This window comes from Apteryx rowi, unplaced genomic scaffold (genome assembly GCF_003343035.1).
Source record: "Apteryx rowi isolate R43461 unplaced genomic scaffold, aptRow1 scaffold_70, whole genome shotgun sequence".
Classification (NCBI taxonomy): Eukaryota; Metazoa; Chordata; class Aves; order Apterygiformes; family Apterygidae; genus Apteryx; species Apteryx rowi.
The window spans coordinates 1,400,057-1,424,276 of NW_020450983.1; the positions used below are offsets into that span (position 1 = coordinate 1,400,057).

The following is a 24,220-nucleotide window of genomic DNA, read 5'->3' on the forward strand; positions in this document are numbered from 1 at the left end:
TCGGCGTGATACAGAATAAAAGCCTGTATGTACTACTTAAACAGGGAGATACTATTCTGGACAGCTCATCCTTTTGTAAAGATTAGTGCTATAATTCTACTAAGGACAGCAAGACCTTGTGTTGTCTACATAAATGCCTGTTGCATAAGTTAAAGCTGCTCAAGAACAGCTTTAATTTGTGCTCCTGACCTTTTAAATAACTTCACATTTCATATTCAAGACTCGGTGTCATTAATTCAGGAAAGATTTAACCCCTTTTTCTCCACTCCAGTTTTTTTAGGATTGCACATATCTGTCCCACACCTTCTCTACTGTACAGTGAAATTGTTTATGGAGGAATATAAACTTGCCAGAATTTAGACAAGTTCATTTGCTCTTTCTAATAAAGCTATGTAAATATAAAATGCACACAGGAAGAGCTCATGTGCAATTCCAGCTAGTTGGAAGATGCCTCAGTAGGTTCCAGCAGATGGCGTTCCTGTAGCTTTATGTTTTTAAACTTTTTCTGTTTCTGGTGGTGTCGAAAATACGTCAGTAAGAGAAACACTGCAGCAATCCATTCTGGAGCCTTCACCAACTTCTAGTGCTTTTTGGTTTATGTTACAGAAAAGAAAAGCAAAATAAAGTGAAATGCATCTGCCCCATAGGACTGTTGTCACTATTAGCCCAGTAGTGTCACACGAGTTCTTTGATTTGAACAGCAAATCTAATGGACTTCAAGCTAACAGTGAATGGAAATAAATCAGATCAGGCTCGACAGCTGCATGAGTAAACTTGCTTGTCAGTCACTAGTTAAGTTAGAAGTTGATCTTGCAAGACTATATATGCAGAGTTCATGAGCTCTGTTGGCTTAATCTACACTTTTGTAATTGTGTTCATCACTGTGATGGCACTTTTAAGTTGAAAATGTCATTTCTGTGTTGCCCAGTTTGTCCTGATGGCAGCATCTATCGTTCTTCAGGCTGTGGGTTAGCATCCTGATCATGGTGGTGTGCAGCAGTCAGGGACCTGTTCAGAGGAACCAGGCAGCAGAGGCACAAAACGGCAATTTTCTAAGGAGGGAGCTGAAGATGGCAACTGGTAGTATCACCTCAGCTGCGCCTGGTTAGTGCAGGGCAGGCCAGGACCATGACGGGGTAGTGAATGAGGAACTGGCAGCAGTGGCAGCCTGGAGGAGCTGTTCTGCGCTCATGGTACAGGTCCTTAAAAAAGGAAGGCTTTCTATAGTCGCACAGTTCTAAGACTACTTTTGTATGGTTCTTCTACACATTTGCAAAGATGAGTAGCCTTGGAAAAGTTTTGCATTATATTTTGTCCATAGAACATGCCATGATGTTCTAGAAATATATGAAGGCTTACTCTTCACTAAGTATATCATTTTGTAAGGAAACTGGTAAAGCAAACACRAACATGTTAACTACTACTATTTACTGAGGTCAAAAAAGTGGACAAATCTTTTTTTCCTATGTTACCATTTTCAAGAGCCAGTCCACCCATAAACACATGAAAAAGGATGTATGGGTGTAAAAATACGGTAGTCCTCCCTCCTGCTCCTCCTTCCACTAGAATTCAAAACTCAAACTTCGCATGCCTTGATGCTGCAGTTGCATTACAGGGCAAGACCCAGTTCAAAAGTTAGGATTGTTGGTCTGTATGCTTGAATAAGTATACATTTGAGGCTCAGCTTATTCTTATCAGAATATCCTACAGGTCTTACTGTGGGTCTACAATGAAACAATTCACTGTTTTTATTTCAACGAAAGAGGACCGTAATTTTTTCCTCCCTGTGGACTGCAGTTATTCTTATCAAAATATACTTAAAATATGTATTTACGATGATTTTAGCCTTTTCTGGATTTTATTATTGGGTTTCAACCATATTAATAAAAGATTATGTTCGTGTCTGCGACTGAGGAACAGTGATCACATTTTTGCTAATGTCATAATTTGTGAATCTCTCGCTTAAAGCCTTTGCATACTTACAAGAGTAGTTCTTTTGATACGAACTGACTTAGTCAAACTGGGAGTGTTTATTAGAACTGCATACTGGGTTTTGCAGAATAGTTTTATGATGTAAATGCATAAGTGCTTTGAATTAAGATAAAACCCACAAATGTCATTTGTCACCAGTTTCCTATTTAAACTGTTTTTCCTCAGAGTCAATCCTGAGATGTATTAACCCATTGTACCCCAGTCTAGAATTTACTAGATATTCTTATCCTAGCTAAAATAGAACCAACCAATTAGACATTCCTGACTGACAGTAAATCCAATGTCCCTACACCCACATAAATACCCATCCTGCTACATCTTTAGCTCTGGTTAAAACATACCTTTGGATATGGGTATCTCACATGGTGCCCTGCCAGTAGCAGTACTGCAATTCTTGCGTGGCACCTTGCCCAGACTAATTTACCCTGAGAGGCAGAGTAATGAATAATGGGATCAGGATGTTTTCTGCTTCGCAGCTTTGCTTATATTGTGCAATGCAGCATTCTTTGGGTACATATGAGATCTCTAAATAGCATTACATTGCACAATATGTACATATCCTTACTTTTACATACTCTACTGTATACAACACAGAGACACCTGTATCTACTTGAGAGTAGAACATCATACTTACTAACAATCTTCTGCTTTATCGCAGAAATGAAGATGATGACCCAAGAAAACATAGTTTCTTCAAAACAATAAATTTCCATAGGCTAGAGGCAAACCTCATTGACCCTCCATTTGTGCCGGATCCATCAGTTGTCTATGCCAAAGATCTTGCAGACATTGCTGACTTCTCCGAAGTACGAGGAATTGAGTTTGATGATAAAGATAAGAAGTTCTTCAAAAAGTTTGCAACAGGAGCTGTCTCTATACCCTGGCAGGAAGAAATTATTGAAACAGGACTGTTTGAAGAACTGAATGATCCTAACAGAGTAGATTCTGGGGGCTACGCAAATGGAGGTGAAGCTAAGTCAGGAGTTTGTTCGTTGTTGTAAATATCACATCATGAGGAAGAGTAGAAACCACCCCAGAACTTCCCATATTTTTACACTGTCTCAGAAGCTCAGTTTGTCTGTTTAAGAAGAAACAAACAGTGTAATATGACATTGACAGGGTATGTAGGACCACAAGCTGTATAGACTGTGTTATTTTCCTTTGTCCTAGCAAAGGAGATGATATTTTTATTTTATTGGAAACTTATCAAAATGAAGAACTGTGTGTCTCTAAGAAACTTAGAATGATAGAAATTCAGAAATATCAAAAGCAGTAGTAGTGTGAAGAGGCAACCCCTTTTGAAAATGACTGGCTCTACCATTTTGAATACAATCATTTCTTGGTTTCCTTTCTATTTTCTTATTTCTACTAATGTTTCGTCTTTGTTCTACAGTTTCCAGCAATTTTTTTTTTAATTTTTAGGTAATATTCTCAGTCAGACAATGCACCTCATATTTTACATCAAACTTGGAATCTTATTGGTTAGCCAGTCTGTCTGTTATTTTCTTAAATTCTATTAGGTTTTGGAGGGTTAGATCGTAATATGTCCAAATTGTCATAAAATGTAAAAAGCTTTACAAATGACTAGGAAATAGAACTGACAGGATCCAGTTCTTTTCAAAGTTGACTTTAATAGAGTGAAGATAAGATTGCACCAATTTAATTGAATAAAGCATTTATTTATTATTATTAATCGTATTTTTTAAGTGATAACACCATACACAAAGAATATGTTTCTATATGAATACAAATTCTTTTTGACAATGGATTATCACATTTCCTGATAATATTTCTGTATTTTGTGATTAATGTAGTTTAAGTTAAACTAGAAATAGACCAAAATAGCTTGAAACTGGCTTTTTACAAGAAATGCATTTCAGTGTAATAAAAATGTTAATTCAGTAGTCACAAATATTAAATACATTATACTATTAAGTGCTGTAATGTTGGAAAGGCTGTGTATGTAAATTAACACCTTAATCCGCAGACATTCATCGAGTCTTACACAAACTTTGATGTATTTGTTTGATTTTTCAAGTTTTTGGCAACTTAATTTAATTAATCAGGAACATTTCTGCCTTGCCGTTGCTGTAGTGTTTACTCCTAAGTTGCATCCTACTGATTATCTCTGTCAAGAAGAAAATAGATGGTGGTAGTTTGCAACAATTTTTAAAACTAATTCTGGATGCTGATTACTCTCCTGTACCTTTCGTAATTGCCATCGGCTGAAGTGGAAGTCAAAAATGCTCCATTTCTTGGTGTCCTGGAGGCTGCTGACACCCTGCCCCGTTTTTCATAGAGCAAACCTCCGACTAAACGCAAAGAAATCGTTTATATAGACATCAGGGTTGAACTCCTACACTTGTTTTAAAAGAGGAACAACAAAAGATAATGCTGTCATTTACAGTCACATCTGTCATGTACAACATATAGCTTTCATGATTATTGATAATCTAATAGCTCATTCCAAATTTTGCAGTAGTTAAACAGTCTTTAGTTTTAAATATTTTTAGATGATTTAGTCACAACTAAATAATACATTGTATTGTTCTTCATTTTTGTATAAAGATGACTAAGCAGAAGAAGAACTGTTCCTTTTTTTCCTTTTAAATTTGCTTCTCCAGTTCTTTATATATTTAACATTTCAACTGAAAATCATGAAAACCGGTGTTACTTAGGATTAGTGGGTAGTTCTGTTAATGAATTGTTATGAGCATATAATTGTGCACATTTTGAGGGGAGACTTTTTATCAAATAGTTTTAAACAATATAGGCTAAGTTATGGCTTGGGCTTTTAATATGTTGAGAAGGATGATCCTAAAAGATTGTGAAAAGCAAAGGAGGTTGAGAGGAAAGGTAGTCCTGTGGTTCTATTGCAGAATTAGGAAAGTGGTTCCACTGTTGACATCTAGTGATTATATTTCTYTCTGCTTCCATCTTTAGAAACTCTCACAGAGTGGTATTAGGCTAATATATTTAATAATTTCAGAATCCCAGATATAAAACTTTATTATATGTCCTTGTCGGCAAACAAAACTATTAGAGCTAGTAGAGGCCCGTTAGAGCTAGCGGCATTGAACTTTTGTCCTAAATTGGTGTACTTTTTAAATCCACAGAAATGCCATTTCACAAATCCTCCAGAGCCATAAAGCAGGACTCTGAAATGGCTATATGTTTTCTAGCACATAACTGATTTTCTGGTATACACATGTTCCCATGTGGAAAGAAGTTATGTATAGAAAGAACCAGTATTTTATGCCGTGTTAAAATCATATATCCCCTATAATACCAGGTGTTGCAAGTCTGGGTTTTTCAAAATGTATTGCAATACTGAGAAGTGAGCATAACGAGATATTATATGTGCATAAAATTAGGTTATTTACTTTTAGAAATGTTATAGTGTCAATAAACCCCAGTAAGATGTATATCAGTGATCTATTATGAGCTATTAAGTGTTCCATGAATCATTCAAAGAAGCACACCAGTGGTCTGATTCTGATAATGCACAGTCTGGCACAGTGTATTACAGAGGAGAAAATGTATTAGTTTGACATTATTGGTTTTAATTTTCTAAAATTCTCTATTTCAGAGACATGGACAACTTGTATTTCCACTATGAAGAGACAGATAGAGCAGAGCAAAGGTTACAGATGTATTTCTGTTAGCATTTTCAATGCATTTTTTAAAAATTAATTTCAACTTCTTTTAAGGAATCTGTGAAATGCTCGGGTCTTTTCTTCTTCCTGCCACTGTCAAGTTCCTTGCTACACTTTTTTTAACATCTTGCTTCACCTTAAAGAAACAGAGCCAGGAATCCTAAAAGGTTTGTGCCTATGGTGAATTGTCCTGTTGAATCCAATGACGCTACTCACGTGAGTAAAATTAAATGCATGTGTAAGTATGCAAGATCAGGGCCTAATTCAAAAGTGTTGATGAAGTCACTAGATGTTTATAATAGAAAATGAGAGATGAAGTTGTGGGAGGAGAATAATCTTGTGGTTGTGGGATACTTAAGTGCTTGTGGTGAAAGAAAATTATGTAACTTGTAACAGCTCTTCCTTCCTTTTAGCTGTTTTGCTCTTTCCCCCTTTGCCAGCTTTGTGGCGCCTCACTTGCCTACTTCTTTTTAAGGCAGATAAGATGCATTCAAGTGTTAATCTAATCTAAAAAACTAAATTGTGAACTCTATTGCATTAAATGCCATCTGTGAAAGGCTACAGAGTGCCCTGGCCACCCTGCAGTGATTGGCCTTACAGTGCTGTATAGGGAAAATGGTGCTGTCTTTCCTGCTCTGTTTTACTTAGTACTGATATGAGAAGTACTTGACTATTTTAATGGAAGTAGGCTGAAATGCGAGATTCTTAATGACTTGAAATCTGTTCTTGTAAGAACATCATTTAAACTACCTTAGCCAACATTCAAGGAAGGCTGCTGGCATGGAGAGAAAAGCTTTCCGTTGTTTCTCAAGTCTAAATTTTCTTTGACACCCTCCCCATTACCTTTACTTTTAGCCCACTGATCTCACTGAGCACAAAGAAACAAAATGAGTATTAGTTTTAACATAACAAATTCATTGTCCATAGGGATTATTTATCAGTGGCAGTAAAACTCTAGGTGTGCACCATCAGTTAGTTGTATCATTGCAAAGGCTAAATTAGTCTATAAATACCTTGTGTTTGGCAAGTAGTTCACCTTTCTATTTTAATATGAAATGGATTTAGTAATTTGAACCTGCATGGAATTTCCACGCTATCAGCGTCAGGTATTGGCTTCATGTAAAGTCAAGAGCCTCTGAGCAAATCTAATTCTTGAGACAGTTATTTCTTTAACCATAAACAAATGTCAGTGTGGAAAGCAAAATGGAACTTAGATGAGATATCCAATTAGAGCATGTAATTATGCAGTATAGCCATAAATGTTGCATGGTTTTATATAGTTTTAATATCAACATTGTTTTTTAGAAATAAAAAGTTCTTAATACTATATTGAGATTACTGCTGCTTTCACTGCTTCCTGATATTAATATTCATATATAAGATTAAGATAAATAAGTATGCTTATCTCATTTACCTTAAAAATATAAATACCTTCTTTTATGCTATGCTAATTTTGTGCAATTTATCATTAGATTTTTAATGTAAAAATATTTAAATTCCTTGAATCTATCTATGCAGTATACAATTGTAAAAATTAATTTTAATTATGCACAGTGGCTTTTCCCTAAAATAGGATTTAAATTAAGTGTTAAGATGTCAGCAACTATGGCTCATATCACCACAGAATCGCTTAAGATCCTACAGCTTTGGTGGGTTTTGCTAAAAGAAAAGTATACATTTTTTCAAATGAGAAACATCAATTTTGAAATCTATGGATATCAGAAATTAGTGGCTTTTTATATTAGAAATAGACCTATAACTTATAATGTTAGGGGTAATGGCCACCTGTGATCATTTTTGCTTAGGGAGTACATTTGAAACATTGCATATGATAGCCTTGGGGAGCTTCCCGGGCACATTAAAGAATGCATGGACATCAACTGAAACAGATTCAATTAAACATGCTTTTTTTTATAATTAGGCTTTGCATTATTACAGCAAATAATTCTAGACATAGTATCTCATTTTAAAAGTAGTGAGACAAAAAGGTGAATGTTTCTTGGGAAATCATTGTTTAGGATTTCTCTGACTTTCATTTATATAACTGCCTGAACCTGAGCAGAGCTAATAAAAAGTTCTTGCTGGTTAGCCCTTGGCACTCGCAGAAGTGTAAATAAACACTCGGCACACGTGGGAGCGGAAGTCTGTTAGGCGGCGCTGGCCTGGGAAGGACGAAGAGCGAGAACGCAGAGGGTGTCACTGTGTCTCTTGCAATGCAAATACCTGAATCCGTGGGAAAAGTGCAAACAGCTGGTGACAAGTGTCTGTAGAACCATTCACGCCATTCTCCTGAGTTCATTTCCTTTATGTGAAATGGTAGTTGTTCTTTCATTTCTCTCCACATCTGTATCCTCTCCTCGCACTGTCAGAAGGCTGACAAAATTCTGAATGAAGCCACTTTACCATTCAGGGGAACTTAGTGTTAATTCTATAGCTTGGGCAGACAAAAGGTGTCAAAAAGAATAGCTGTCAGCACCAATTACCTTACTCCAAATGGTGAAAGGCTTTGGGGGGAAAAAAAAAGCATGGGAAAAACCATGAATCTCTTTGAAAGGGCTTCTGGGTATATTAGTTCTGTTCCTTTTCCTCTGACAACTTTGGGGCAACTGCAGTGGTTAATTCCTCCCTTTTCCCCTGACCAAGTGCAAGCATAGTCAATTTAACACAATTAGTTATTTAGTCCTGTTTAGTCCTGGCTGTTTATCCATGCTGATATGGATATGATGATCTGAGCATTGTTAGTAGGGCAATTATTTTGTAGGTGTTTTGTTTTCTGATTACACCAACATAGTGCTATTACAATGTTTGGTAGAAGGGCTTATGGAGAATGAAGGTTTTCATTTTTCTTCAGTACACAAGCATTACTGTAAGCTAAACATAACTAATTAATTTTAACATGTATTTTATCAGATTTCTTTCTTAGCAAACCTACATGTTGGCCTATATGATTCATTCGAGTTGTTCTGACAGTTGCATTTTACAGAGTGGAAAGATACAGCAAGGCTGAATCACACACTGAATGCACATCCTTATGATGGGAGTTCCTCATAATGAATGTTTCTGTGATTCATGTTTTTATAAAGAATGTCAAAGGGATGACCATAGATATATCAGATGTCATAACTTGTAGCTCATTTAACAATAGTAGAGTAACAGTTTAAAAAAACAGCTATTGAAAAGGAATGTTCAGTTATGTTTGCTTGGCAAGACTGCATGCAAACATGACATAGGATGTGCTAGACATGCCTCGTGACTCTTGAATCACTGGAGTAAAAGGTCTACTGCAAGTAACAACAGATTCGTTGTTAAACAATCCTGTCAGCAAACACTCCTACAGAAGTATGTAATAATCTGACCAAACACCTTTTGAACACTAATGAAAGCTTTCTTTCGACTACATTGGCAGCCTGCAGCATTTAGTTACATGTCAGTCTATGGAGCTGCACTGATATAACTACAGAGATAAATTGTTCCAGTATCCTGGACCTCTAAGGAAGAGGCAGAGCAGAGCGTATCACTGTAGTGGCTGCTTTTGGGGGCTGGAGCCTGCTTCTGGTGTCGTCAGGGTGTGAGTCAGAAGTGGCTTCAGTGATAGGAAAGTGGGGAAAAAGAAGATGGAGAAAAAGTCATGTTGCATGATGCATTGCGTTGGTTCAGTCCAACTGGTCGGGAACTACTTGGCTAGATCAGATGACAGTAGAGCTTTACCTTGATAGAAAGGGAGAGAAATGATCAGAGTGGAACCAGTGAGATAACATCTGCACAAACCAAATAGGGAGGCCACGAAAGTGTTCCTGCTTGTGCACTTCCTTGTATGAAAGAATTCAGCTCATAAGTTTGGATGATTTTGGCATTATCAGTAATAGTGGTAACATCATGATTATCATGAAGCACCACCAGCACCAATCATAGATTTAACCTGTTTTTCTGTAATAAACTGGAGATGCCTAAATTACAAACAAGTCAGAAAGGATTTTGCTTCTCTTCGCAGAACTTAATATCAACAGGATACTATGAACAACAGGAGGAAACAGTCTGCTGAGCTCATAAAGACATTTGACAGAATAGTAAACTCAAATACAGTGTTTTATTTGTAAGTCTGTTTTATTCTATCCTAATTAAGCAAGAATCATATATGAAGCTGGACTGAAAACAGTCATTAGGGGAAGAAATTTATGCTGACTAATACAGGAAATTTTTCTTTTTGTTCTTTTCAATATATCTGTTTCCTCCCTCCCTCCAGACTAACTGGTATACTATTCCCCTTAGGACTGATATATTAATGCATTTCTAGGGACAGATGAGGGACCATTTTTGACCACAAAACCACTGCTGAGTTGGTAAAAACAGCTGCCTTGAAAATGTAATGAGAGATCACAATTAACTTTTAGGACTGGTGGCCAACAAGGTAGAAAATATGAAAACAGGATATATTGAAATTTAGGTCATAGTTTAAAGAATATTTTTTTAAGCAACAGAAAAGAGGGGCTGGTTTTAACTCAGATCAGTTCCTTAGTACACTTTGCTGCACAGGTCTGCAAATAAATTATATCAGTGGTGCAGACTATTTAAATCAGCATCCTCTTGGAAAGAAATATTCATTCTGATATTAACTAAGGTTCAAGGAAACTGGTTTAAGCACCCTGCTGCCCAAAGTGAAGGCAAGGACTTAATTCTGGATATTTGATTAAGGCAGGTTGGCTGTGCTGCCAGCACCAAATACAAGTATGTAAACTTCTGCTTTCCCACACTAACATACTGATAATGAGAAATGATGGTGCTGAAATCTGAGACCCAGCATCAAACTAATGGAGCTGTCAGGCCACACTTGCATAAAAAATTTACGTACAAGGCCTAGCATTAAAAAGGGTGACCTTTCTGAGAGGCTGTGAAAAGGTTGCTTAAAGATTTACATAGGTATTATATTTACATTGTATTTACATAGATGTAGATACTCAGATCTGTTTTTGTTTAATAAACAGTACAAGTAACAATATTCTCATCACTGCTTTTAAGAATTTTGTATTCTTAAGAAGTCTTAATATTTAGAAAAATAATAAAATAAAAATGTAGACAGTTCTGAATTATTTTCTATAGCTGTACAACTACAGCTGCATCTGCACTACAGATGCAGTTGTGCATCTATAGATTTACAGCTGCATCTTTTTATCCTATTTGGAGCAAGAAATTAGAAAACCTGCTCTGTAGGAAAAGGCAAAGAAAAGACACTTTACATACTTCTCAAAATAATCCCTAAATTTTCTAATACCACCTGAGAACCAGTAGTTCATCATGCTTTGCTCTCAGTGTAGCAGTTCCCTTAATGAGAGCTCTTCTCTGTTAAATTAAGCAATGGACAACTATTCAAATACTGTTTTTCCTGAATTTCCCCAGCTGATTTTTCTCATTTCTGTGAACATTTTTTTCTCTCCCCCATCTTCCTGTATCAGTACTGAATCAAAACATTATATTCTTTTTATGTGATTGGAAATGTGGTCACAGATAGATGCTAGGTGAAAGGCCACTAACTCATGAATTCAAGCTGATCCAGGGCCTCCTGGCTGTGAGAACTAAAACTGAACTCTTATAAATTCAGTCTTACTTCAGACTCCTTTTTCACCAGTTCTAGGCGGGGAAGGAATAAAGAAATGTATAATCTGTTCAGAATTTTCCATGCGCCTTTTACAGAGAATAGTGGATCAAGTGTTTTAAACAAAGAAAGGAAGGAAACTTTGATTTCTTGCCAACCGATTGAAACCTCCTGATCTCTTACCAAGCTAGTTTATCTTGCTGCCAACAAACAGTTTCCTCACCTTAAACAGCTCCTTCCCATCTGGTAAGCTAACAGCAGTGGGGAAACAGGCAGTACAGAACTGCAACACTAAGAATTTGCTCAATTTTATGTACGGACTGATGCACTTTCAAATTTAAATATAGACCAGAAAATGCACACGGTTCCAGGTCTGGGGTGCTCCCAGATGGCTCATAACAAAACTCTAACTTTTTTTCTCTTAAATAGATGAAAGTTGCTGTTTTTGTGAATGTTGATCTCCTACTGCACAAAAGGCATTTAAATGCCTTTGCTATTGAATAGGATCTGACCCTGATTTTCAGCATTTCATGTGTTCTATTCCTTCAGAAAATGTTAAGAGATTTCCTGAATGTAAGAAATTGAACTCCTCCTCTGAAGTGATTGAAAAAGAAAAGTTAGCTGCATTGAATGTACCAGTGCTGAAACTTGGCCTTCCCCAGGAATTGATGATTTAGTTATGATACAGTTTATACCATATCTGCAGTGTTTATGTTACTGATTTTAGAGCAATCGCTAAGTAGATGTGGACTATAAATCAAAGGTATAGCAAATTCATAGATATTCTGATTATCTTTTTTCAGTGAGAAGGAGATGACAGAGATGTTTGACAAAGCCTGAACTCAAAGGAAGACTTGCCATGGATTGCAGTAGTGTGAGGTTTTTAGCCTTTATTATGCTAATAAGCAAGAGAGCAGACATATGTGATTAAATTATCTTCTGTGTAGCTGAAGAGCATAAATCCAATGCACCCCTTGAGTCCTTTGTCTCCAATCATATACATGCAAGACTAATTAATTGAGGCATTAATCAGCTGCAGGTATGTAGTCCTTAGTTTAGAACTAAGTAAGTAGGCAGATTTTTTTTAATATGAGAATTATGAATTAAAACAATGGAAATCATTGCATTTGAGGGGAAGAATTTGTAATTTGTGGTCTGTATTGGTAAACAGCCTCCAGTTTCTGTCTACTCTGTCCATGAGTTTCAGGTAGCTCTTCTGTGACCCTTGATTTTTCTGGATAGACACAAAGATAACTTGTTTTTATGGATTCCATGGAAAGCCACAGCTCCAGTCTGTAAACCGTTGTTCTGAAATGACCCTGATCTTGACATTATCTGAGAAATAAACATTTTAAAATCAGTTTAAGACAGGATATACAGGCTGTAAATCTTCATTTTAATCAGGAATGGCAGCAAATGCATTAATTGTGTTTTGTTCCTGTAATCTTCCGGTAAGAAAAAAAATAGACTCATTCTGTAAAGGCTATTATTTTAAATGAACAATGAATTTTTTTTTACAATAGCAAGCAAGGAAACGCTATTTGAGTCTTTTGTTTATTGAGCTAGGAAATACATTCTAATTTATAGTAAACCAGGTCAACAATTCTTTTTTGAGCTTCATTTATAGCTATCTGTATCACCTGTAGCTATCAGATTGCAATTAATGCTTCTGCGAGGAGGCCTGATAAATAAGAGAATGAAGAAATAATGTTTCAGACTTTGACATATATCTTTGGGCCACGCAGATGGTATGAAAATAGTGGGACTGTTTAGAATAAGTTAATTTATTTTCCAACAATAAGTGAATAACACTTATGTAGACTACAATCATAAAGTTAAAGCTAGAGTGCCTAACTTAACCCTGCATTCCTGTGTACTACGTTATCTGCAATTAAGTTTTTTGTATTGCTCTCTAGAGGGATGGTTTAGCTATCAATTTTTTGGTTGCTCAGCATACAATGTAAAGGTCCACCCATAACACTTTGTATAGTTTTCTGATTTCTAATGAAAATACAAATGTTTTTGTCAACTTAAAGGGCTTTTATTTCATATAAAGAAGCAAAGCAATATGGAGAGAGATTCTTGCACAGCTTGGGAGCACATGTACTCAGTAGAACTAAATGAAAATCTTTTTATTACAAGAGTCTCTATGATCACAGATTCATATCTGTATAATTCTAAGTGATACCCTAAGGATTTTTTGAAGGCTATTCTGCTGCTGCAAGTTCAGACAACAGCATTTTTATTTAATTTGTGCTTAATAGCAACCTTTTTTTAGAGCAGGGAACAGTTTTATGACAGAGAAACTTAGAAAAACTATTTTTAACTATACAATAAGAAATGTCTTTAGGATTGCACATACACTTATACAAAAGCATAGTCCATGTTTTCTTATTTGAGCAACAGCCATGAGCTGTGAAAAGAATACCTAACGTTTCCAGATGCAAAAGGATTTATTCTGAAATAAATATTCCCCTCCCCACTGTGCCTTACTGGGTGAATCCTTCTACTCCGTTTTGCCTTCCTTTTGAGTAACTTTCAGCTGCCTCCTAATCTGTACATGCTTTACACAACTCCCCATGTGGTTCCTAGGAAAACATCCTTATTTCTGCATTTAGGTCTGAGTCTTTTCTCTGCTGCAAGCAAACCCTTTTGCTCATTTCAGCCTTCCTGCCTGCAGCAGGCTCCCTGCTGGCCCTGTCTCTGCCTGCCCTCCCCTCCCTCCGTGCCAGCCAGGCTCCTCCAGAAAGCTTCGGCAGCTCCCCTCTCCTAAGGTGGCTGCAATCAGGATAAGGGGAAAGGTAGYCTACCGCACTGCTGCCAACACTATGTAGAACAAAGTATGCAGAATCTACACATAAACCAGAAATGTAAAAGAATAAAAGCAATACAATCGTTGTCCCATTGTAAGCATCATTAACTCTTCAGTGGTATTTTTCCATGTAAATTTTAATTGCAGTGTAAGAAATCTGCCCAAAGCATGATTAAAATGGAAAGACGATGATAAAATTAATAAAAGATTACTCACAGCTCTGTAAATAAATGCCATGCAGGAAATTGAAATTAAGGATTTTTGCAGCAAGATACAAACTTTTGCCAGGTTCATCACTGAGGTTTGTAAACGGGGTTTTGTGTCTTTCCATTACCGAAATGACACTAATGGTAAAACCTGAATCCAGACTGACTTCGGTTAAGTCCAGAAGTTCTTAGATCTGTGTCTGAGAACGCAGTTTAAGAATAATTACTGACTGTTCCCTATACAGGGTAAACAGTTCACACACCTAAATACTGAGTTTCCAAATATTTTTCTTTCAGTTTGTTTCAGGGTATTTATATGTAGATAAGCATATCTAGATAAGATGGATTGGGTTTACATCTTCCTGGTAGTTTTAATTCTTAATGATTAAGTGAATAGGCACAATTTAATATAAAAATTCAAAACCAAGCCTCATTCTAAGAATGCTTTAAAATAGAGAATGCTCCATTTACAAACATGTACTATAGCTGCCCTACTTAGACTTCACTGTGGGTAGTGATATAATTGCTTATTTAGGATACTAACAAAAATCTGCTCTCTTTATGATCCATCTTAACCACTTGAAAATTGCCAAAGAGGAGGGAAACAGGCATTTCATGGCCAAGCTTAAGGCAGATATTTAATGTTTCCTGGTGTTGTATTTATTTGATCATTGTTTTGGAGAAAAGATAATGATTTCTTAAATCTACTGCATAGCATACATTGTGTTAAGAACATGAAATCTTTGCTTGTTGTCCTCCAAAACAACCTATGCAATACCATTTCTTCTTGAGTGACTACAGTGTTTTATATGTGATTAACTCAGGTTACAAACAGGTTTTTTTGCTGTGTTGCACAGAGCAACACCAGTTGTTCCTCTCTAATATTGGTATTAATAACTTTTTTTCTGTGTGTTAAATTTCAGTAATCCAACTTGACATGAAGTGCAAGGTTAGTCACTTTACTGCAGCCTTGAAACTACAGTGCAGTGCAACGACCAACTATGCTCAGTATGTGGTTAAACACTAAGAATATAGCACTGGGCTTTATAGCACATAGGACATGCAGTTCTTCCATCAGCTTCATAAATCATTCTCCATGCAGTGAAACTGCATTTTCTGGCAGAAATCACAACCAAATTTGCTCCTGAGGATGACTGTAAGTACTTTGCTTGTATTATGGAAGTATAAAAAAAAAAATCAATTTCTATGGCCCTAATTTGTGAACAAATAGATCTCCTAGATAAAATCAGTATATCTCAGACTGAACATTATCATGTGCAATTATGTTTGCACGCAGCTACACAAATGGGTTTTTATTGTAAATGATCTTCTCTTTGTTCTGTTAGGAAACAATTTAGCAAATAAATAAAAAATGAAGATTGATGGTATTACACCAACAAAGTGTACCATTACAATTGCAGCAGGGGAAAACTGCAGTAAAAAACAGTATGTAGAACATTTAAGTCTATTTTTTGCTACTCAGACTTTTTTTGGAGTTTAAGATTTTCTCATAGGCTCTGTGACTATAACAGACTACATTTTGACAGGGTTTTCTTTCCCTTTTTCAGTGGACTGAACCCTGCTCCTCCTCCTCTTTAAGTACTTCTCCCGTATGCGTGGTATCCCCGAAGGCAGTACAAGGGAACAGCGTGGGGAGAAGACACAGCAGTTTTTACCAACTCTGAGCACTTGAGTGTGGGTTTTTGTTATTTTTATCTGAAGTATGAATCTCAAAAACTTTTCCTGAGCCACTTCATGTTTAAAAATTTGTATTCTGCCATCATCTGGTAGACACCACTGCTGCCCTTAAAATATATAGAGATCAGCTAAAACTCCTGGTTTAAGTATATTTTTCTTGCAAAGGATGGCATCTGGAACTGGGATGCAGAGTGAACATTTTTAGATTGTATTATGATTAGGAAGCACTGGTAAGGGAGGTGTGTCATATGTGCTTGTTCTAACATGAGAAAAGTTGAAAAATGCAATTTTAAATTTTTTAGAATCTTTATTTGTGGCACTTTTGGGAAAATCCAGTAGCACATACTGGGAATTAAACCTGCAGGAGTCTGCACAATCAGAAGAAATGGGAATATGAATCCTGTGTAACTTTGTGAATTTAAATTATTTCTATAGTATTTGTTTATAAAACTATTTTATAAACTACAAAGTATATACCGCTTTTTTCAAAGACATAGATAGTTAAAACCCAACAAAAACCATTTGCAGAGAGGTTATGATTTGGTTTAAAATTATTTAATAATTTGCTGTAACTGTAGTGTACTCTCTTACAAAAAATGCTGTAAAAAGTCAGACCAAAAATAGAGTAATCTTAGAATTCCCATCCATTCAGAATGGAAAAAAAACCCCTGACTCTCATTTTCCATTTTCAAAAGTTCTCTTTTTCTTAAACTTCCTCTTGCATAATCACATAAATAAGCAGACTGACTGCTTAACATAAAAAGTTAACATTATCTTAATTTGTGAGCTTTGCGAATCTGTGTGAGCATTCCACTATTTTGCTTACTATATTGAACATTATTTGTGGTTAATCAAAGATGAAGGTTCTCAGCCTGAAACAAATCTAACCCTCCTGGAGTGGCAGAAGTATTCCCAAAGAGTTAGTAAATAACTCTGATGACTACATTAGTCAAGTGCTGTTCTCCTATACCAGCTGGTTAAATATTTTACTGATTTTAGTTTGAGGCAGCCATTAGCAAGGTGTATGTATGTGATGTATACTATTTAGTTTAGGAAGTAAAATAAAACATACCCCAAACTAGCAGGTTATAATATAATTCGTAACAGTTAAAGGAATAGTATATGGCAATGGTTTATATAATACAGTGAACTTTCTGCTAAACAGTACCTAAAAGCTATCTTGCTTTATTTTTTTAGCTGATGTATGTTGAGAAGGACTAATAATAGGCTTTATGAATCACAAGCATTCATTAAGTAAGCCAACAGATGTTTTAAAAACGTAACAGTTGACATCTAGATTGTTTCAAGTGAACATGGAAATTAGCATGTTTGAAATATAAATAGTAAATCTTTAAAAAATATTATGATGATATGCTGCTAAATATTTAAGATCTTTTATTCTATGCAAATACAGCATGTCAATTACTGTATTAGAGAAAACATCTGTCAAAATCAACCTTGAACCTATCTTCTGGGTTTTGAAATGCATCTGGAATGCTTGACCCCCTCACAATAGTCCCAAGGGAAAAATGGGAACGTCTCAGCCATGTGTGTTTACTCAGGAAGGCACAGTTTAGGCATAGCATTTGGTTTTCAATAAAAAGCTTTTTACTCAGTTTTCCAGCTGGCTTGATATGGGTACAATTAAATCAAATGATTTGTTCAAGATCACTAAGTGAATTACTGACTTGACTGGGAGAAGAAAGTTGGACTGGGAAAACTGAAAATACTAGTTCCCATCACAAAACAATTTCTCAGTAGCATTTAAGTAAATTAGAGGGATAACCTATTGTATTTCACAATGATATGCACAAAGTACCCGCATTGTATGGACTAAATTTACATCAATAGGGAATTTTAGGTGCAGAAGGAAAACCGAATAAAAATTAACACTTTCATGTGATAGGTATCTAGTCAGGCATACCAGATGAAAACAGAAAAAGTTAGATGAAAATTTCTCCTCCAAAGCTATATTTTAATATATATATATATATATATATCACTTTTACAGGGAGAGTTTGGTTGTATTATGAGTCTTTCTTGCTTGTATTTAACCATTTATTAACCAACCTGTGTGAACTATAATTCTAGGATTTTTCTAATTTACAGGTGTCCGAAGTTGGTTTGTGGGTTTTTTTTGCTTAACTATCTTTTTATTTTACATTTTTTAACACCCTAGAGACATGTCAATGCTGTCATGAGACTGACATGTTGGTATTATACCACGATGTTTATCAGTAAGATTAGATTCATGCCAATGACTTTTGCCTGTTGCATGCACAGATTACTGATAAGAGTAATAAGTTTTCATCTTCTGTGATGACAGAAAGGAATTAGACATGCACACTGGCTCGTAATCAGCTTCACAAAATTTGCTGATATGTATTTACTGGTAGTAGAGGAACAGTGAAATTTGCCAGTTTTAAAATTAGTTTTGGGTTTTGAACGTGACCATGCTCCAGTGAGGGGAGAGATTTCAGCAGTTCTCTCTACCCCTTCCTTTTTTCCCAACCCTACCTCCCCTCTCCCAAGCCTCTCATTCCCTCCAGCCTTGATTTTTCACCAGTTTTTCATGTTTCCAGACTCTTCATTTCAGCCTCAGTCTCCTGGCTTAGCCAGTGCTGGTTTCTCCTTGGCTTTCTGCCCGAGTCCCCTGCTGATCTCAGGATGTGGTTCTGCCAACCTAATTGTGGGCTGCTACAGAAAGGGGTAATCCCACCCCTCCTGCTACCTCCCTTGGTCTCCGCTGCGAGCCAATTCGGGGAGCTAAACCTGGATGCTTAGTTTTCTTCCAGTTCTGCTCTGAGTCRGGTCATTATGGGGTAAAATGAACACCAATGCTAAAAATCACAAGCAGATTTGGAGAGGAGAGTGGAATAGCAAGGAGGGACTCCCTCTTTTAGCAGCAGCTCACAGTTACATTAATTTCATCATCAAACTGCATCTTCAGCCCCAGTCTCTTGACTCAGCCTTTCCTGTTCTTCATCTTAACTCGTTGGCCTCTCTCCTTCCCGGCTCCCCGTTTGCCCCTGCCCTCCCTGCTCCCGTTCCAGACCTGCATCAGCTACCGCCGGCCATCTCGCCCAGCTCCTTCCTCCACCGCGGTTTGTGTGCTTTGCTGGCCCACCGTAGGCAGAGGTTGTCAGTTACAGTACCTGGGGTCCCTCACTCAATTGCTTTTGACAAAATATTAGCTAAAAATGGGAGAAGAATATTTCATCAATTAAGACAGATACTTTGTATTTATAAACCTCCTCAAACCAGTTTTAGTTGCTTAGGAGGCACTTTTACTTATCCATGTAAAGATTCTGTAAGTTAGCTCTGGCTGCATGTGTTACAAAATGGCTAAAAAATCCAATAGTTCTGGAGTGAAATTCCCACAAATTGAGCTTTCTTCATTTCAAGCCCTTTGTATTAAAAATAGGCAGTGAAATAGTTTTCAACAATAGTTAGGGGCTCTTTTTTCCTACTGTAAACAAATGCTGAATATCTGGGCAAAAGCCTCCTCTGCGTAATGTGAGTCAACTCCCATTGACTTAACAGGGGTTGTCGTGCTATATATGAGAGCAGAATCTTGTCTCTGTGAATAAAGGAGTTTTTTCAAGAGTGAGGGGACTCTACACAATGAATGCATTTTTAGCAGCCATTTCTGATTCATTGGCAGGCTACCAGACACAAGAACTGTTTCTGTAGTCTTTTTACTCTCACAATGACAGACATTTTCTTTTTCATTTTTAGTGGGAAGTCTTTTGTGGTTTTTTTAACTCATGAAAATGTATGTCTTATGTTTCTTGGAATTTTGTACAATGAAGTATAAAGTATTTCTCAATCATAATATTTATGAAGTTGGTCCTTCCTGAGTTTATCATGAATCCTTGAGTTCCAGTTTTAAACTGAGCTAAGGATAAAGAAGCAGACTGGAGTCTAGCTCATGCACATGTCTCTTGCAGTTCAAAAGTTGCCTTGGAACCAGGTTGGACAGACCCTGTGAAAGCCACAGCAGCCACGGGGAGCCTCCCAGTGATGCCAGAATTGTGTTTTGATGTGGTCCACCGTAGACTGACACCCAGGAAAGGGATGGGTGGCTTTCTAGTCATTGGGAATCCTCTGATGGGCCAACGTGACATCCCCCTTAGCAACACAAAGGAAATTTATCTCAGGCTAAAGAACTGTCCTCTGTAGAGTCTTCTGTGCTGTTACCTATAGCAGTCTTGCTTCCTATCATATTTTATATTCTTCCCAGAATTGTGCATTTAAAAAAAAAAAAACTTAGCAAGTATCTTATATACAACTAATATATTAAATGGTTGGGATTTTGTGTTGCATGGTTTACATTTTTTATATCATCATACATTATTTTCTTGATAGTCAAGGTGATTTTCTTCTCCATTGTGCTTTTGAAAATATATTACTAATTACGCTGTTACAAAGATCAGCAGTGTAGATAAAAACTGCCTTTCCAGAGAAATAGAAAATGTATAATCTGAAGACCATTCTTAGTGCTGAAAGGCATATGGGGTGATGAGTCTAAACTGAAGCTGGGGTGACATAAAGTGAACCTAAACCTGACAATCATTAGACATCTGTATTCAGAACAACCAGTGTTGCTTGTTCATTTCTCTTTGTGGAGCCCAACCAAGTATTTCAGTAACCGTCTGACTGAATGTGGGCAAAATCCCCGTGGTCAGTGGAGACAATTGGTCTTACTTTCTGGACAGTGTCTGCAAGCAGACAGTGCTGCTTACTGGCATGGCGTATTGCATTGCGAGGTTGTCTGAGAGTAAGCAAAATCTTGCTGCCTGTCCACGCAAAACTGGATTTCTTCAAAAGCTGAATTAAAACCTATATTTAAAAAGGATATCTAATCTCATTTTTAAACCCCAAGCAAAGGTGTACCCACTATCTCTCCTGATATAAACCATGTAAATATTTAATTGCCCTCACAGTCAGGAAATGTCAACATTAGGTTTGTTTAGCTACAGTTTCCAACTAATGGATATCATTCTGTCTTTATCAGCAAGGTTGAAAAGGTGATACTATCAAGATCTCTTTTCTGTATGTATGTACCTACTCAGAGTAGTCAAGCCTCTTGTCAGGTTTTTCTTTCAGAAGCTGAGTAAGTTGAAATGTGTAAGCTCATCATTGTAAGGCTTGTTTTCTACTGCCTGGATCATTTTTCGGTACTCTTTGAACTTTCACTGATATTTCCACTTTCTTTCTAGTGTAAATATCAGAAGTGGATGCATTTTTTTGTAGTGTTTCTTCACCAATGTGTGTGTACAGATCTATTTTTACTTGATATGTACTTTTTTATACACGCTAGATTGCATAAACTCTTTTTGCTACAGCAATGCCTATGCTTTGCTGAAGCAATGATTCTTCCAAGTCTTTCTCGAAGCCACTGCTTTTGTAGCAATGGTCTACATAGTCCTTACACCTATATGTGCTTGCTTGCATTTGCATAGATGTATTGGGTTTAACGATGTGATTCAGATGAGTCTGTAAGAATAGTCTTTCTTCCTTGTTCACTACCACACTGGTCTTTCTATCCTCTCTAAACATTATCACCAGACTTTCTATAACCATCTAGACTACTGACACAAAATGTCTTTGGATTAAGAATCAGCATCCTGAAGGAATGCTACTAGAAACAGATCAACTCATTGATATCTCGCCACTGACAATTACATTTTGAAATGTCAGTGAGCCAGTTTTTGGTCCAGTTGTTTCCATATAAATCAGGTGTTTTTAATCAAAATGTCTTGTGGCACTAAACCAATGGCTTGGAGAAATCCAAATTTACAGCAAAAGTGCAATTACTTTTATCAGCTGGATGTTTAATTATTAAAAAAAAAAAAAGAAGCTTGTTTCTACCTGTCAGGGCCCTGAGTATACTAATAGGCCTTACTTGCCCTGCCCAGCCTCAGCTGGCCCTTGATCCCCTTCCCTTCCCTGCCCTGCCCAGGCCCAGGCCCCATCTCCACCCAGCTGGGGCATCAGTCCCTGGCCTGTGATGCTGCAGCAGTGCCAGGCTCCAGCCCTGCCACGGCCGTGATGACCCCGACCCGTCCCCGTGGCAGTGCCCGATGCCGGGGCCGGGGCTGCCCTGCTCCCTCAGGGTGGTGGGCCRGGCCCTGGCAGTGAGGCCCGGCCCTGCCCCGTGGGAGCCCCTGGCCCGTGCAGCACCCTGATGCTGTCTTGCGTGCAAGAAGGTGGTGTAGGTCTGGAAGGGACATGGACTATCAAACGCTCCCCCCTGCAGTTGCAGATAACCATGTAACAGACCGTGCTCATTGTTAATACAATTTAATGAACAGCAAAGACCAGAGTATTGATCGACATACGTGGGAATCAATGCCTAGCTAACTGGTCTGTATTTCCATAAGTCAAAACGTTTACTCTTTTTTATTCAAGTCAGGATGGGCTGCACGAGCCTGCTGATTTTGAAAATTACAGTATAATGCCATTATTATAGTCAGACTAAGGCTCTAAACTCAGGAAAGTGGAGCAGGAAAAGATTCTTGTTTTTTATGATGAGCAGACCAAAGAGTTTAAGTGGTTGCTGAATAACATGAGTTCCTCTAATATTTTATTCTACATTTTCTGTACTGGTTTGTAAATATGAATATATTTAAATTTTCAAGTTTCACTGCGTAATGTAGGGCATGCTCCTTGCCTTATAGGCAACCTGGTTGTTTTATCTGTATTAACTTCCCCAGTCTTCATATCTAGTAAACTTCAGTGTAATTGAATCAATATGGTGTTCCATCCAAAAAGATGACTATGGCATATTTTGCTGATGTATTATCCCTTAAGTGTGCAATATACCTATTTGAATAAACTAGGAGAAACAATTCAGCAAAGCGGTTGTTGGAATGGAATCCAGCCTTCTGCTTCGTGACATTTATAAGAAAAAAGAAAAATGAGAATGACTTGTTTTCGGCCTGAAATGGAATATATTAGCTGCTCAGTGCGACACAGGATAAGTAGTGAGTGATCTTTTTTTTTCTGCTATTGTTTTAGAGCAAATAGTATGATGATGTACTGTAACAGAAGAAAGGACAGAATGTTGGAATCTGACGTTCAGGAGGCAAATGGGATTATTCTGTTTTATGCTTTGTATTTCCTCCTTTCTGGCATGAATGATATTACAAACATCATAAACAAAGATTTAAACTAACCATGCTGATAAATACTTAATTCCTCTTGTTTCAGACATCTCTTATATTGTTGCTCTTACATTTTTAAGATGTAGTCTTTTCACTCAGGCTTGATCTCTGCCTTATTGACTGAATATTTTAAGAGATCCTTTGATGTAGGAGCTCTCCTGTTCGACTGAGTTTTGCAGTGCCCCTAATTAATGTTTTGGTTTGTTTTTTTTTTTTACAGTGACTGAGACTCTGTATGACAGATAATGTTAGAGCTGACCTGCAGGATGTTAGCGATGGGGCTGGCAGGGTGCAGTACCTGGCACTAAGGGTAACTCTCAGTAACAGAGGAAGAGGGGAATTTAAGGGGGAAAGCTGTTGATCCACACTAGAGAGTAAGTGGAGTCCGTCCCTCTGCTTTTAGATGAGAAATGGAAATACTTATTTTTTCTGCTGTTCTTTCTTTGACCTTTAGGAACATGAGATGGAACGAGTTTTTGAGGTCTTGTACTGAAAGAAGTCATGCTATCAATACCTCCTTTATATCATATTTACAGATACATGCTCTTTTACCAAAGGTTTTGGCATTATGGCATACTTAAAGTACCAAGATGTGAGCGGTACTTGGCTAACCTTTCTTGATTTCTTTTCTAAGATAGTTGTGCCCGAGTAACACTGCTTGCAGAGAAGCATCTCTCATCCCCCAGCGGCACTCTGGCATCAGTTCAACACCATGAAACGCAATTGCAGCACCCACTCAGCCGCGAGGCGACCAGGAGAGCAGCCGGGCATCACCCGCACGTAAACCGCCGCTGGCGCCGGGCCGCAGGCCTGGGCCGCGCCGGTCCCCAGGGCGTGTGTGTGTGTATGTGTGTGCGCCCGGGCAGCGGCGCCCGCTCAGCCGCAGCCTGCGGGGGCCGGGGCCGAGGGGCCCAAGGCGGCGGGAGCGGGGGCGGCCCCCGGCGGGCGGAGGATGCGCGCTGGTCCGCCACCGCGGGAGACTGGGCAGGGCCGGGGGCCGCAGGTGCCGCCGAGGCGCGATCTGAGGGACGATTTCCCTCCGCGGAGGCGGCCGCCGCAACGCCTGAGCCCGGCCCGCGGCGGGCAGCGCCCTGCCC

General features: G+C 37.8%; 1 protein-coding gene across 1 annotated transcript in view; it reads left to right on the top strand.

The window, feature by feature from the left end:
- Positions 1-24,220, top strand: part of GRK7 (G protein-coupled receptor kinase 7) — a 69,089-nt gene that overhangs the window by 19,494 nt on the left and 25,375 nt on the right. Inside the window, exon 4 of the mRNA XM_026087027.1 lies at positions 2,651-2,989. Within this exon, the coding sequence (XP_025942812.1) occupies positions 2,651-2,989 (339 nt within the window). The remainder of the gene's footprint in view (positions 1-2,650; positions 2,990-24,220) is intronic.